At 47.2% G+C, this 14,074-nt stretch overlaps 1 protein-coding gene across 2 annotated transcripts in view; it reads left to right on the top strand.

The window, feature by feature from the left end:
• KCNJ5 (potassium inwardly rectifying channel subfamily J member 5) overlaps positions 1-14,074 on the top strand; it is a 119,878-nt gene that overhangs the window by 74,040 nt on the left and 31,764 nt on the right. For both annotated transcript variants that reach the window (XR_012584111.1, XM_074561435.1), the window contains one exon: positions 9,293-9,391. Coding sequence is in view for 1 of the 2 variants with exons in the window: in XM_074561435.1 (XP_074417536.1) it covers positions 9,293-9,381 (89 nt within the window). In the remaining variant the exon portion in view is untranslated. The remainder of the gene's footprint in view (positions 1-9,292; positions 9,392-14,074) is intronic.

Raw genomic sequence — 14,074 nt, forward strand, 5'->3', positions numbered from 1 at the left:
GCGGCTGGAGTGCAATAGAGAAGCCAGTTTTGCAACACAAACAAAGAGTATTAGACTAACAGGTCTGATATTGAAAAGATAGATATCTCCTTTGGATTTCGGCTACTTGGCCTGCTGTTTATTTTGCTGTCTCGCTCAACCAGCTCCTCTGTGAGCCCTGACCTTTCTTCTTTGCTGCCGGAAAGGCTAAAGCATAAAACAGAATTACAAGTACCAACGACCGCAGACTGTCTCATAGACATAGCCATCTACCGGCTGGGCAACCAAAGATGGAGAGGGACAGGAAGAGTGAGCCGAGCGCCGGCGCTGTTGAAATCAGCGGGATTTTTGCCACCGGCTTCAGCGGGTTTCGGATTTGGCCTGATGGGAGCAAACGCTGCGAATGAAATTTCAGACACTGCGTGGCTATAGATGCACATGCTTTTAAAAGCATTAATAGTGCCTCTAAATTTAGAGCGCTGCACTTCTGTTTCATTAAGAATTCTACTTTAGTTCCGGATAGACTCCACAGAATCTGTCCCCAAAAAAGGCCCACGCGCCATTCTGCCTGCTGCACAGCCTAGCGGGATCTTTTATTTTTAAAATGGCCTCGTCTAACCTGCAGCTGCTCCGAACTTGGTGTCTTCTCTGCATTCATTCTCCTTCTTGAAACTTGAACCTCTGCTACCCTTCCGTACGTTACATGTCATGGGACAAATGTTGCTCAGCTGAAACCACTAAAAAGAGCTGATTTTACCCTAAAGCAGAATTACGAAGCTTCGTATGGATGTCTACACAGAAATGCTAGTTTGCAAACATTACTTATGTTTGAATTTCCCTTCTCGGTCATCTTTGAGTGAGCAGTTGGATGCATTCGCGTGTTTCTCATAACTGGGAAAGCTGAGACGCAAAGATGCTGAAAATCCCAGTCTTCAATTACACAGTACTGCTAATAACGCAGAACAGGCATCCTGCTGCCGAGCCACCTCACCCCATCTCCAGGCACCGAACATCCGACTTCTAGGACTTCGGATGCTCTCGAGTGTCGTTCTGGTGGATCATATGCTACACGAGAGCCAGCAGAAGCCTCTGGGGGAAAGGAGATTAATCCTTGGAAAAGACCTGTACTAGTGTCGGTGCTGCCCACGCTGCTGGGGATGCAGCCCAGGCTGCGGGGGGTTTCTGGGCTGCCAGCACACGTTGCCGGGGTGTGTTGAGCTTCTCATCCACCGACGCCCCCAAGCCCTTCTCCTCAGGGCTGCTCTCCAGCCATTCTCCGCCCAGCCGGGACTTGTGCTTGGGATTGCCGTGACCCAGGTGCAGGACCTTGCACTTGCTCTTGGTGGACTTCATGAGATTGGCGTGGGCCCACCTCTCCAGCCTGTCCAGGGCCCTCGTGTAGTACTGCTCCATAGCAGATCGCCGTCCACTTGTGATGTTTGTTGGGAAATACTTTCTCATATATTCATATTTGCCCTCTCGTGCCTCGGTTTCTCCTTTGCTATGAAATGGGGCATCTCCCTCTGTCACTAGTCTGTGACTTTACTGATGCTGATAGAATGTTAATGCTCGGAAGGGAGACATTAACGGAGGTCTGTTGTTGGTTAAGCTTTCTCCTTGCGTATCTGGACTGTGGAGAGAAATCTCCCTGCTGCTCTCCCTTGGTATTTTTTCATCGCCAGTCACGTCCCCTCAGCTCGACAGCTTTTCCTTGGGGAACTACCGTCGTCTGCTTTCTCCCCGGCAGGCCGTGCAGAAAAGAAGAGCTATGATTTAACAGCAGAGCAAAGCACTCAAAGCCACACAAAAACCCAGAGATTAAATGCCTCCCCCCACCTGGATTCCCGAGTAACTCGCAGAGTCTCAGCAGGCTGTTTCTGAAACACAATTGTGCCTGGAAAGAACCTATCTCAGTATTACACAGCACAGGGCATATTTTTAAGTCCTTTTTTCTTCCTTTTGTCCCCCTTTTCAAGGTCTTTCTCTCTTTGATTTATGGATTTGGAGACCATCTTTAATTATCTGCCTCGAACAGCTGCCTGAAGCAACGCTCACTAGGAGTTAGACAGATGCAGTGTGCAGCCCTCCTGGGTTTTGCATAGCAACATGCTGTGTGGAATGACCATTAATGCACAGTGTGAAGGGCGCCGTTTCCCGTTGCCATGCTATTTGGGGTACGGACGTGTTGAGATCGGCTTGTGCACGCACACAGGCTCCATCACGCGCCCGTGCTTGTGCACGTTTTCTCTCTGCTCCCTAGCCAGTGCACCACGGTGACTATTACAAGGGACAAGTTAGATGCAAAAATCTTCCAGTGAGGGAAATCACGCTGGATGTGATGCCTAAAGGCATTTTCAGCGTTGGGAAATAAGGGCTCGCTTTGCTCCTTTAAAATTTGTGCTCCAAGATGAATAGCAATGATGAAAATCTGTCACAGTGCAGACAGTTCTGCGCTCGTTCACGCTCGGTACTGTTTTGCAAGCACCCTGAAGTCCAGTTTGGGTCTGGGCACTCAGCTTTTCCCCACCTTGAGCTGCTTTGTAAGGCTGTGATCGTCTTGCAATCGAAGGAGGGATTGGCGCGTCGGTGTGTGAGGCCAAGGAGGGCATTTCCAGCAAGCTCAGGCTCTGAGGGGGTGCAGCAGCATGAACTTCCACCTCACTCGAGATCCCGGGCAAATAGTTGGCCGATTGATGTGCGTTAGGTGGGACAACACGATCAGTCCACACCAAGGCATGGGCTACCATATCTTCACACCAGTACCAGCACTTCCATGGTGGCAAGCAGGATTAGAGGTCCCACATGTTTACCCGCACCTCTGAAGTGTTGATAGAGCCGATGTCTGCGTCGCCATCCTGATGGAGCATCCTCTGAGAGCCAGTTCTGAAAGTGCTGACTTCTCCAGGCCTTCTCTTGCCCGTTGACTGTAGGGATCGTCTTCCACCGTGCGTGGTAGGATACAAAATTGGAGCTTCTTCCATCTATGGGTAAATCCTCTTTCAGCTCCCTTAAATCATTTCATACCAAAAAAAAAAAGCTTGCAGCAGCTTTCCCTTGGAAACAGGGAGATTGTTGTCAAAGCCTCAGGAAACCCGTTTGATGTGGGGCAGACAACTGGGAGGGCCGGTAATGAGGTGCTGGGAGAACTTCAATCACTCGTGAGGGAGATCAGCAGTTCTGAAGCTGACAGAGCAGCACACTGCAAGGACTATCGTGCTGTCAGCTCTAACTGACAAACCAAAGGGGTGAAGAAAAAGCTGATTAAAAGCTTACAGATGCCCCTGACTTTAGTGCTTTAGGGACAGGGCTCTGAACGATGTTCTGGACTTGCAGATTTATGGAAACGCTTTTTTGGTCAGCAATGGAGGGAACAAACCTGCATTCAGTTAGCAGACCACATCCTTATGTCCACCCGACTCCGATGCTGGTATATACTGCCGGGCTCCACGGAGTCCCTTTCTCTGCGTCTTGCAGCCTGTTTAAATGCTAAATTCTTTGGGGCAGGAACTCTGTCCTCTTCTTGCACGGCTCAAAATAGAAAGGGATTTCAGCCTTGGGTGGAGCATATTGATATCATGGTTATAAATACAATGCTAGTGACAGAACTCTGGTAAAATGGCTTTGTGCCCAACCACATTAAGTAAGAACTTTAATTGAAGCTAAAGAAGTAATGAACTGGAGCTGTAGATTGCAGGGAGAGATTGTTTCCAAGTCCTGCTTATTAACATTCAGCTTTATCTCCTTTGTGTTGCCAATCACGGGCCACCTCTGTGGCTATTACTGCAAGGACTTACATGGCAATGCTGCTTTAGGGATCTAGTTTTATCGATTTCACGGCTGGAGACAAGCAGGGGCGGCCAGCACTTGCCCCCCTGATGTGTCACCCACTGCGGCTGCAGAACTGATGCATCAGCCGTTTCCTGACGTTTAACCTGACCCTTCCCATCCTTCCTCTCTCCCAGAAATACTGCAATTTTGTTTCTGGGGCCAACGGGTACAGTAAAATATCCTGCCACTCTCAAATCCCGTAGCCTGGAGGCAATGTGACCTAGCGGGAATGGCACGAGCTTGTCATAGGAATTCTGTTAGTTATGTGATGGTGAATGGTTTACTCACCGTCTCCTAGCATCTGTCTAGACAAAAAACTTGGCCCGATAGCAGCTACCTTCTGCAGAGCTACCATGAGAATAGAAACATGCTAAAGCCATTCCCCAAGCCAAATTCCTCTTTGGCACGGCCCCGCTGGAAGCGCGACGGGCAGGACCCCAGTTCAGCATCCTTTGCTGAATAAGGCAGAAAGACAGCGCTGAGTTTTGACCTGAGCTAAGTCTTGCAAGTCTGGCTGTAAATCAGGAATACAGATTATGAGCCAGACAGATTTTTATTCTTTTCCTAACCGAGGTACTGCTGGTAACTCAAAAGTCCTGTCAGGAAAGTTGCCTGCTGCAAGTGTGGACACCGGGGAGAATAATAAAGAAAGTATGTTTGTGTGGCTGGGGTTGCTACTCAATAAATTAAGAAGAGACTCGGGCTTCTCATTAGAAAGTAAAATTTTACTTTTTTATTCCTTTTTAATGAAACCATTTCTTCCTGAAAGAGAAGAGAATTGCCTTTTTCCTAAGTGGACATTTTCATGAAAAAATAATTTCCAAGTTTTCATTACATTCTTGAACAAGAATTTGGAAGTAAAATACGCTTGTTTCCTCCCCTGGCATCCTGCAAAAGGCAAAAAATAGGAGAAAAAGAGAGAAAACATGAGTTCCCAACACGTATTTTTGTGGACCAACAGGAAACATGTAAAAGCTCACTCATTTTTGAGATGCTGGGAATTAAGTTGGTATTTTCATAAGTCCTCAAAAGCCCCACTGAATTATTTTTGGTGGATTTGAACTCTAACCCCATAACACCACCAACTGACCAGTAAGAGACGAGTAGGAGTGGTGTGGCTTTGTTCACAGGTGGACCTTGTTACCCTTCCTGAGTGCTCAGGAGGACTCTCTTAAGCTGTTGATTGCTGCTGGGAGAGCAGAGGTAGTAGAGTTATTTTTGTTGTTTTCTTTCTGTGGTGAAAAGTGTGGGTTGAAGTTGGTTTTGCTGGAGTTGTCTGGTGGTGAAGTCTTCATGGTGGGCTTCTTCACTTCTCTGCTGCCCAGCTTGCTGCTTTGAGCTCCCTGTGTGCCGGTGAGGGAGAGTTCTCCTCTCAAGGTAGAAGGTGCTGCCTTCTACCTTGCTTCCGTGAGGAAAAAGAGCAACAGCCATGGAGGAGAAAGGAGGTAAGGAAATCTGGAAGGAATTTGCCCTCTGCCTTTATTTTGGTGTGCAGAAAGAAAGTTGGCTTCTTTCTGAGGTCTTAAGCTTGAGTTTTTTGAGGTCTTATGCCTGGGAGGAGGCGTAATTAGTTTGTCACCCAGTGATGGTGCCCTTCTTGAGGCAGGATGTGTCCGTGCCCTGTGCTGTGGGGTGGGTGACCAGTAGGTTCTGTACTTGGAGTGGTTGCTTTAAATTGCTTGCTGTGCTTTAGAGCCTGGTTGTGCTACCTACTGTTGGTGTGAATGAGGTTTGCATTAGCCCCGGGCAATGATCAAATGCGTGTTGTGGCTTGTTAATGGGTGCTTTGTGCTTTGCTAAGTGATCCCTCTTCCTTGTGTTGAAATAGGTAGGAGTCTAAAGCTTCTCCATGCCCGTGGTTCTTGCTAACAGCACTGACTTGCTGGACCAAAAGCCCCTTTTGCCCCTTCCCCTCCTTTAATAGACTAAACAAATTCTGTGGAGTATGTGTTGGTCACAGCATCCAGCCATAATATGGCTTTTAACTAAAGTTTCATGATTTTGTGTTTCAAAATATTCCATGTGAGTGGCTGGTGTCTCTATAACCATTTATAAAGAGGGAGAAACTGCAGCACAGACACATAATGGGATTAAGGTTTCAAAACAAGTCTGTAGAGGAACTTTCTATGAGTCCTGTGCCCCCTCTGCGAAGCTCTCACCTCTTCCCCAGCTGCTGACCAGGGCTGCGACAGCATAAAAAAAATAAATAGCTAATTAGTTATGGGCTATGCAGGTGCTGTAGAGAAGTGAGTGCCTGGCCCAAAGAGCTAATGAGATATTGCCCACACCTGCACAGGGCACGCTTGGCCTGGGGCGGGGGCTACCGGGCTTGCAAAACCCCTGTCTGTGTGAGCATCGCCTACACCTGCGGGGAACTGCAGCACTTTTAGTGAAAGATACCGGGTGGCAGAGCAGGTCCCTGCTCCTCTCTTGGCATAACCGGCAATAAAGCCACTGGTGGGGTTTCTCCTCCTCTTCTTTTGGGTGCCAAAAGGGCAGCACCTTCCAAAGGCTTTGTCTGCTGTTTGCGTTTGTCCCATTGTCCTTCTCTAGACACTCAGGAGCACTTATTTCTTCTTTTCTCTCTCAAATTCACTATGAAGCTGCCTTTCACGGTGCTTGAAATCCCTGGAGAATTTCCACCCTGCTGGGACCATTAACCTTTCTGCTTTTACAGTTTTTGAAGTTAATAGGTAGTTTCTTTGTTGTTGTTTTGGTGTTGTTTGTTGTTTTTTTCTTTCTTTCTTAATTTTTTTATTTATTTATTGAGGCTCCTGTGACTGCCATCTAACTGTCCTGGTCCATAGGCACAGCCTTCCATGTAGCCTCAGCAGGGGTAGGATGATAAGATCAGGTATCACCACTCTGGAAACCACAACAGTGACACTGAATGCTCGTTGTTAATAACTTGGATGGAGTTAAAACACGGTGGCCGTAATTCGGACAAGGAGCAAAGAGGTTCCCCAGCTCCCTTTGTTACAGGGAGAGTCTGCCAGGTGCTGGCATCTGAGGATGCTTGGCAGGGAGGCTTGGGATTTAGGAGGACTGGCCCCAAGATGTGTCCCCGGCTGGTGATTTATGCAGTACCACAAAATGGTTGCAAAGTAGGTCAAACACAGGCTTCTCGAAAGTGCCAGAAATATACCTGTGCAAGACAGAGGAAGAGCTGCCTCCCTGGGTCAAACGCATGCTCTCTCCTTGCTGTTCAGTAGGGCTGGAGTGCCTTTGGGTGTCTTTGCTGCTGCCCCCAATGTCGAGATTGTTTATGTCCATTCAGGAAGCACCAGACACCTCTCCTGACAACAGCAACACTCAGACTCCCAGAGAACAGGCCATCCCACCCGTCCTCTTCAGCCCCGTGATCTTTAGCAAAGGGTTAAGGGCCGAGTCGGCTCTGCCACGGGGTTGTGCTTTATGAAATTATTTCCTGTTGATCACAGCGCCTTATGCAGGGTTTCTAGTCATTAACGGGAACTGAGTTCCCACAGTAGAAAGATTAATTTGCTGCATCAGCCATCAGCTGGGCGAAAAAGCCTGTGAGGATGCAGGCAGTCCAGCCATTAGCGTGATTATCAGGATAAACAGTATGCTGGGAACATGCTTCTATTTCTGTGCCGATGGGACAACACACACAAGCGGGATTTATGGATACCCAGCGTCTCGCCGGGAGCTAACCAAGGGGCAGGGTCTCTAAAAGCATGTCTTGGGATTGCACAACATGATGTGGGTTTCTGTCGTGTAAACTTTAAAAGGCTGTGGTTAAAGCCGTGCAGCGGAGCTGCTCGTGTCCCCTGCTCAGTCGTGCCTCTGGCTCCTTATCTGTTTTCACACTTCTCGTTGTTGACCAGGATTCTCCCTACAGATTTATCATCTACATTTCTTTTTCCGGAGGGAACTCGACCCGTCTGTCTCCCTAGTTTCCCTTGCTCATCTTGCCTAAATTCCCCACAGCCACAATCTCCACCCTGACCCTGTTGTGCTCCATGTCCCATTTCCTTCTCCTTGCCTCTGCTCGGGTATTTCCAATTCCCTCCTTTCCTCCATACGTTCTGCAGCTTCTCATCAGATCTTGTTATTCCTAGCATTCTGCCCCCAAACGCTTCTGCTGTTTCCCCTTTGGATTGGCCCTTTTTCCCTGCCCTTCCGATGGGATCTCTGCCGAGTGGTGCCCAGCGGGGAGGATACAGGAGTGGGGAAGCTCACTGTTACCTTTTCAAGGGTTTTGCTCCCTGGGGGGGGGAAGGTGCCTTGGCACCTGAAAGGGAGGAATTTGATGCTATTTTGGAAGCTTAAAGGCAAATCCCAGTTTAGGATGCATCGTTTTTTACGGGCGCAGTGGGCAAGGGGGCATGTCGGGATGCAAACTGGAAGCTGGTGGATGTCGTTTCCTTGCCCAAGAGACGTGATCGATTTTTTGGCTAATGGCTGAGGCTTTGCTAGGGAACCCTGATGCACCTTCGGGAGGGGCTGGCCAGGATTTTCTGTGTCTCCACAGTTAAGTTTTTATGGAAGCCTCGCTCTGTTTAATGTAGCTGTAGTTGAGTCATAAATTAATAATCCCTGCTGCTGGGACTGCTGTGTAGCGAGATGGCTTTCCTGAATGTATGTGTAAATAATTCATGCTATTAAATTAGTTGTGTTCCCTGTCCGCGGCTCGTTTACCTGCTGTGACTACAAATACTCCTCTATACGTGGTTAGAGTAGGTGTCAGAATGCGCCAAGCGTGAGAGGTTCATGTCTATCGGAAAGAGCCTTTTCCCCTTGTTAGGGGAAAGATCAGAAACTCTTTTGACAGAGAGTACCAGAAAAGTCTGGTTTGTTAAACATGACGCTCTTTACAGGAATATACCTCCTTGGGCAAAATTTGCATCTTGGGTTTTTAGAATACAGGAAGATTCGGGTGTGGTGAGGTGGGCTTTCCTTGTAAACCACAGTGCTGGGTCTTTTTCGAGCTCTCCGTCTCTCTTTTTAGAGCTTTGTTGGAATCATTTCAGTGGTCTGTGCCTCAGTTTCCCTACCTGTAAAACAGAAACAGTAGCAATTCTTCCCTGCTTCCCATGCAAATTTTGTGGGTTTTGCAATTTGACTTTTTTTTATTAAAATTGCCTCTGTGTTTCTTTGGAAAGCAGCTACCACAGAAATAGTAGAGAGTCTGTTTCAGTCTCAGGTTTGAGTTGGCTACACAGGGACCAGCCGTTCTGTGCCGCAGCAAACAGAGCGTGCTAGTGACACAAGGGTACAAAGGTGACAAAAGAAGGGTACAAAGGAAAATGAGGGGGGGGGCATAATAATCTTGAGTCTAAAAGCTGTTTTTCAGGGTTCTAGTGCACAGTCTCGAAAACGTTTGGATCTTTTTGGCCCTACCTGCTGTTCCCGCGAGCTTTGATGACGCTGCGTTGCTTCTGCATTAGCAAATTATTTTAGACCACACTAGTAATATTTTTACTGATCTAATGTTGTCAATTCTTGTTTGTTTTTTCCTCAGTCTCGCTGCTGCTCTCATCTGCATGTGATCATCCAGGGAAGACTCTGCTGTGGTATCTTCCATCTTCTCCCTGCGTACCAGAGACTTGATCATCTGACAGTAAGTAATATTTATATGCTTTTATACATCGTTCATAACCTGCAGAATTGTTTTATTGCCAAGTTACCATCATATATTATCTAGAAACAGCTTAACAATTTTGGTTTAGCTTTATATATAAATATTGATGGGAAATCTGTTTTTCTGTAGACAATACCTACGTTTATATCAGACTCAAATATATGTGGAAAGGATGTTATTCCTTATGCTCCTGCTGAAGTCTCTTTAGAAGACGTCCCAAGCAAGCATGTCTCTGTATAAATAACAAGTACTGTTGGTTTGGGACCGATTTATTCCCTGGAAAGGCGTCTGAACAAACGTATCAGCATATTGGAAATCACTACTGGGAGATGTAAAGGTTTCTTGCTAATGTTTATTGGGACTTAAGACAAATGTTTGTGATGGAAGGAAAACAAGAAAGACGTAGTCATGGAGTTGCATAAGCGGAAGAAAATGAGATCGGTGCTCAGGAACTTTGAAATAACTTTGAACTCTTGAGCTTTTTTATGAGGGAGGTTTCGTTGCTCTCTCTTTTTTGGTTAAAAGACAGATTTCTGTTAGCCTGGGAAAAGCATTTCTAAGTATTGAAGGGACTGGTAACGTTGTGATTCTAAATTTGGTGTCTATCTAGCTCCGCTATCCTAGCAATTAATCTGTTTGTTCTGGTTAAGCTTTATACCGGGATTGGCGAATGATGCCTAGCAAGTGCCCAATCCGCCTCGCAAATGTTTCAGCGGGAACTGGAAATGCTGCGGGTGGCGGGGGTTGCGCTGGTAAGGCGCGTTTTGTCCCAGTCAGTTGGTTGGAGGCTGAGTTGGGAGGAGGCAGATGATGGAGCCGTTACCCGTAACCCAGAAAATGGCTTATAATATCTCTTTTTAAAGATGTTGCAAACAAGCTGAGGAATGGGTTTTTGAGACGCTGCAGATGGACACAAGTAATTTCTCAAATGCCCGGTCCCTCCCTCCCTCCCTCCCGTGCCTGGCCTGGCAGATTGTTGTGGCGCTTTGGGTTTGAGGCTGTATTTTTGGAGATTTCCTCTGGCTACAGTTCCAGCGGTTTGTGTAATGCTGTTTCCACAAAACATGTGCTATAATGAAACATGAAGTATTGGGCTCTGCCCTAATCTATTTAATTAACGTTGAATTTTACTGAGCATGTCAGGATTGGAGACACACCGTAAGAGAGAAATATAATCTAATAGGAAGGAATGTACCTCTCCGGAGTAGTCAAACTGTGAGACAAAAAAATGTGGTTTAGAAGGAGCTGATGCGTTGGGGAAGGAAATTATCACGCTCTTCTCCTTCCCCCCCCCCCAAGAAAAAAAAGAAAAAAAGCTAAAATTCCTCCCACAACTTGAAATATTATGGCAGTATTCACATGTCATAAGCGGTGTGTATCTTCTGCAAAGATTAAAAGGAACAACAAAGCGAGAAGTGATGGAAATAGATGGATGGTGCAGCGGGGCGGCGTGGGGGGGGGGGAGTCGTTTGGGATTGAGATGTATGTAACCCTAAAAAATATTGATCAAACGTATGAATGTATCTTGGTATCCTCTGGGCTGTGGGAGTTCCCAGACTGTTTGCCTTGAAATTGAAGCAATTTAATCTTTAAAAATAATAATGAAAGAGCAAACTGTAAATGAGGCCTTCTGGCAGACTGACGGGGCTGCGGTCCCAGAGGTAGACGCGCATGCTAGGATGACAAATGAGGTCATTAAAGTAAATAGTGTAAATTGAGTTTTGGCAGTGGGTAGGAATCCTTATTATGATGGAGGGCATTAATATGGGAAGAAAAAAAGGGGGTGGAAGAATTCACTGGTGACAAGCTTATCTGGGGCAGAGAAGCAGTGTCGTTTTGTAGCGGTTCCAGCTATCTACTTCATTGCAAGGCAATGAGCCCGTTTAATTTAGCAGGGACTTCAGCAGGGCATGTTTTAGAAGTGTATTAAAGATTATGAAGTGTAACCTCACTAAATAGCATCCAGGATGCTACTGTAACTTAAGTCTGAGATGTTCTTTACTCATTCCGTTTGTTCTGTGACTTTACATTTGTAGCGCAGTGGTGCTTCGCATACAGATTTTTCTTTCCTTTTTTTTTTTTTTTAAAGATTTTCTTATGGGTGTTTCAAACCTGAGCTCTTGGCAGTCAGTCCTCGCCATTGACTGACCTCGTAGGGAAGTCTGGATCTCTAAATTTGGGGTTCTGATGTGCTCTCTTAGATGCTGGTGACAGACGATGTGATTATCTTGCTCAGCACAAGAGCTTCCGACAGGTAGTTGTCACAGAGCTTAAGGTCATGGTGACTTTTTAAAGCTACTGGACTTTGCTGTAGCTGTGGTGAGAATTAGTGAGTAATTCTGTACAAAGCGTTGGGTTTTTCCCTTGGTCAATTGATACTGAAATAAAGCATAACTCTGGTGAGAGCAGATGCCGCTCGCAAGTTAGGGCATTGCCCTGGGAATCTCGAGCCCTGAGTATCACTGTCCTCTGCTACTGGCCTTCTCGTGGCCTTGGGGACACCTGTGTCCCAGTTTCCCCACCTCTATAATGGCACTAGTGGTACATAATTTGTGTAAAGGCACCTTACAAGACACTATTAATTATATAGAAATTCATACATATAGAAATTAACATACCTGTTAATACACTAGTTCTCTATTTCCAGTTCTCTGAAGTTCAGGTTCTGTGCTCATCCTAGCGCGAGGATCAATTATTTGTGAATGCGATTTAGACTGGTGAAGTACAGAGTTCAGCTTCGTGCTGTCTGCTCTCAAAGTCTGCGCTACAGCCACTTTTCTTTCTCCATATTCCTGAAGCTTCCAGAAGAAATAAGAGCCTTTTGGGGTTGGGCTACGTATGAACGTGCTCGTAAGTGATGACCTAGACCTGACAAAGGCGCAGAGATGTGACTCAGCCGAGGGTAACCAGCACGTGGGGAGAAGGGCACGCAGGAAAGGACAGAGCTGTGCTGGGACGGCTGCTTAGCAAACACAGGGGTTGGGATCTGTGGTACCCTAACAGCCATCTAAGTGTGAATCCCACTGGTGACCTGATTGTGCAAATGGATTCCCTCGTGCTTAGTGTTGGAAGGGAAGGCCGGTGTCGAAGGACCGGTGTGAAGCTGGACAGTAATGGCAGTGGAAGCGAAGAGCCATTAACCCGGCCTGTACTGTTACAGAGGGCTGTTGTACATTGACACTTTTCCCATTTGGCTTGCAAAGGAAGAGGTTCCTTTAAAGGCATATATTTCTCTCCAACGTGCCTTTAAAAAAACCAAAACAAACCAGCAACCAAACAAACCCAAACAGAAATTTACTTCCTTTGCCCGGGAAACGCAGCGTCCTGTTGAACCCGTCATCGCGTGGTAATACTGATTTGCACAGAATAAGCGCTAAAGCTGTTCTTGCTGCTGAGAATGGCATCGCAGTTGCGGGAAGGAGGGAGGTTGGAGGCGTAAGGACAGTTCCTTTGGATTAACGAACGCTGCTGGGTTTGGACCTGATAATTTCAGAAAGTACATTTCACACGAGCATCTCTTATGATTGCAGCAGGATGAGGTAATGCTTCTAGAGGTTTTTGTTGCATACAATTTGAAGAATTGCTGTAGTATAGATGGGGGATGAGCAGGAAAATGGGATGTGAAGGAGCTCAAGTAGCACTTAAAATCATGAGAGTCCAGACAGGCAGGAGAGAGCTGTACCAGGTGGTTTTATAAGAGGTCTAAAAGCAATATTCACTTAAAGGCTGCAGAAGGACCGGCAATGCTGCGCCGGTGCCTACCGCGCATGTAGGACATGTGTCCAGAGGAATTTTTACACTGGATATGCAGTAAGGAAAGCTACGCGGTATCATTATCACATAGAGCGGGGCAGGATGTGGACTGATTTCAGGTCTCTCGTCTCCGAGCTCGTTGCTATTAAAATGTGACACTGAGGAAGGTGCTTGTGTCCCACCAACCTGTGTTTTGTGTGTTGATGCGGATCAGGGTACGACCTGTGGGTTTCGAAGCACCGCCTCTGAAGCTATTCCCCTGTGCGAGCCCAGCACGGATGCTTGGAGACCCACCGGCTTGCTTGGGATTCTCCCTTTCGTAACGCGAAGCGGGACCTGCCTGGTTGGGTTTGCCTTGGGCTGGTTGTGCAGGGCAGGCTGCGATCTTTCCAGATTACTCTGGCATGAGTGATGGTGTCGGTCCCGGTTGCTTTGCTTGGTGGCTGCCTTGCCACCCCTCACCTGGGCGTGCTCCCACGCGTGCACCCAGATGTGATGAGCGGTCGGTCAGGGGCTGCTTCGCCCCCATACGCGCTTTGTTTTTTTCTGTAAACCTCTAATATCAGGCACTGGCAGCTTGTTGTGACAAAGCCCAGGGAAGCATGAAGCAGAGTTGTTGAAGTCTGATAGCTCGTTTGCTTACTCCATGCTTCTCTTTAATTACTGCAGACTGAAAGTCTGCTCTGCTTTGCCGGGAGTGGCTGAATACAACCTGAACTCAAATCCGAGGGCAATCATAGAATCATAGGGTTGGAAGGGACCTCTGGAGATCATCTCCTCCAACCCCCGGCCAGAGCAGGGTCACCCGGAGCAGGTGGCACAGGAACGCCTCCAGGCAGGGTTGGAATGTCTCCAGAGACGGAGACTCCCCCACCTCTCTGGGCAGCCTGTGCCAGGGCTCTGCCACCC

Source organism: Larus michahellis, chromosome 17 (genome assembly GCF_964199755.1).
Source record: "Larus michahellis chromosome 17, bLarMic1.1, whole genome shotgun sequence".
Classification (NCBI taxonomy): Eukaryota; Metazoa; Chordata; class Aves; order Charadriiformes; family Laridae; genus Larus; species Larus michahellis.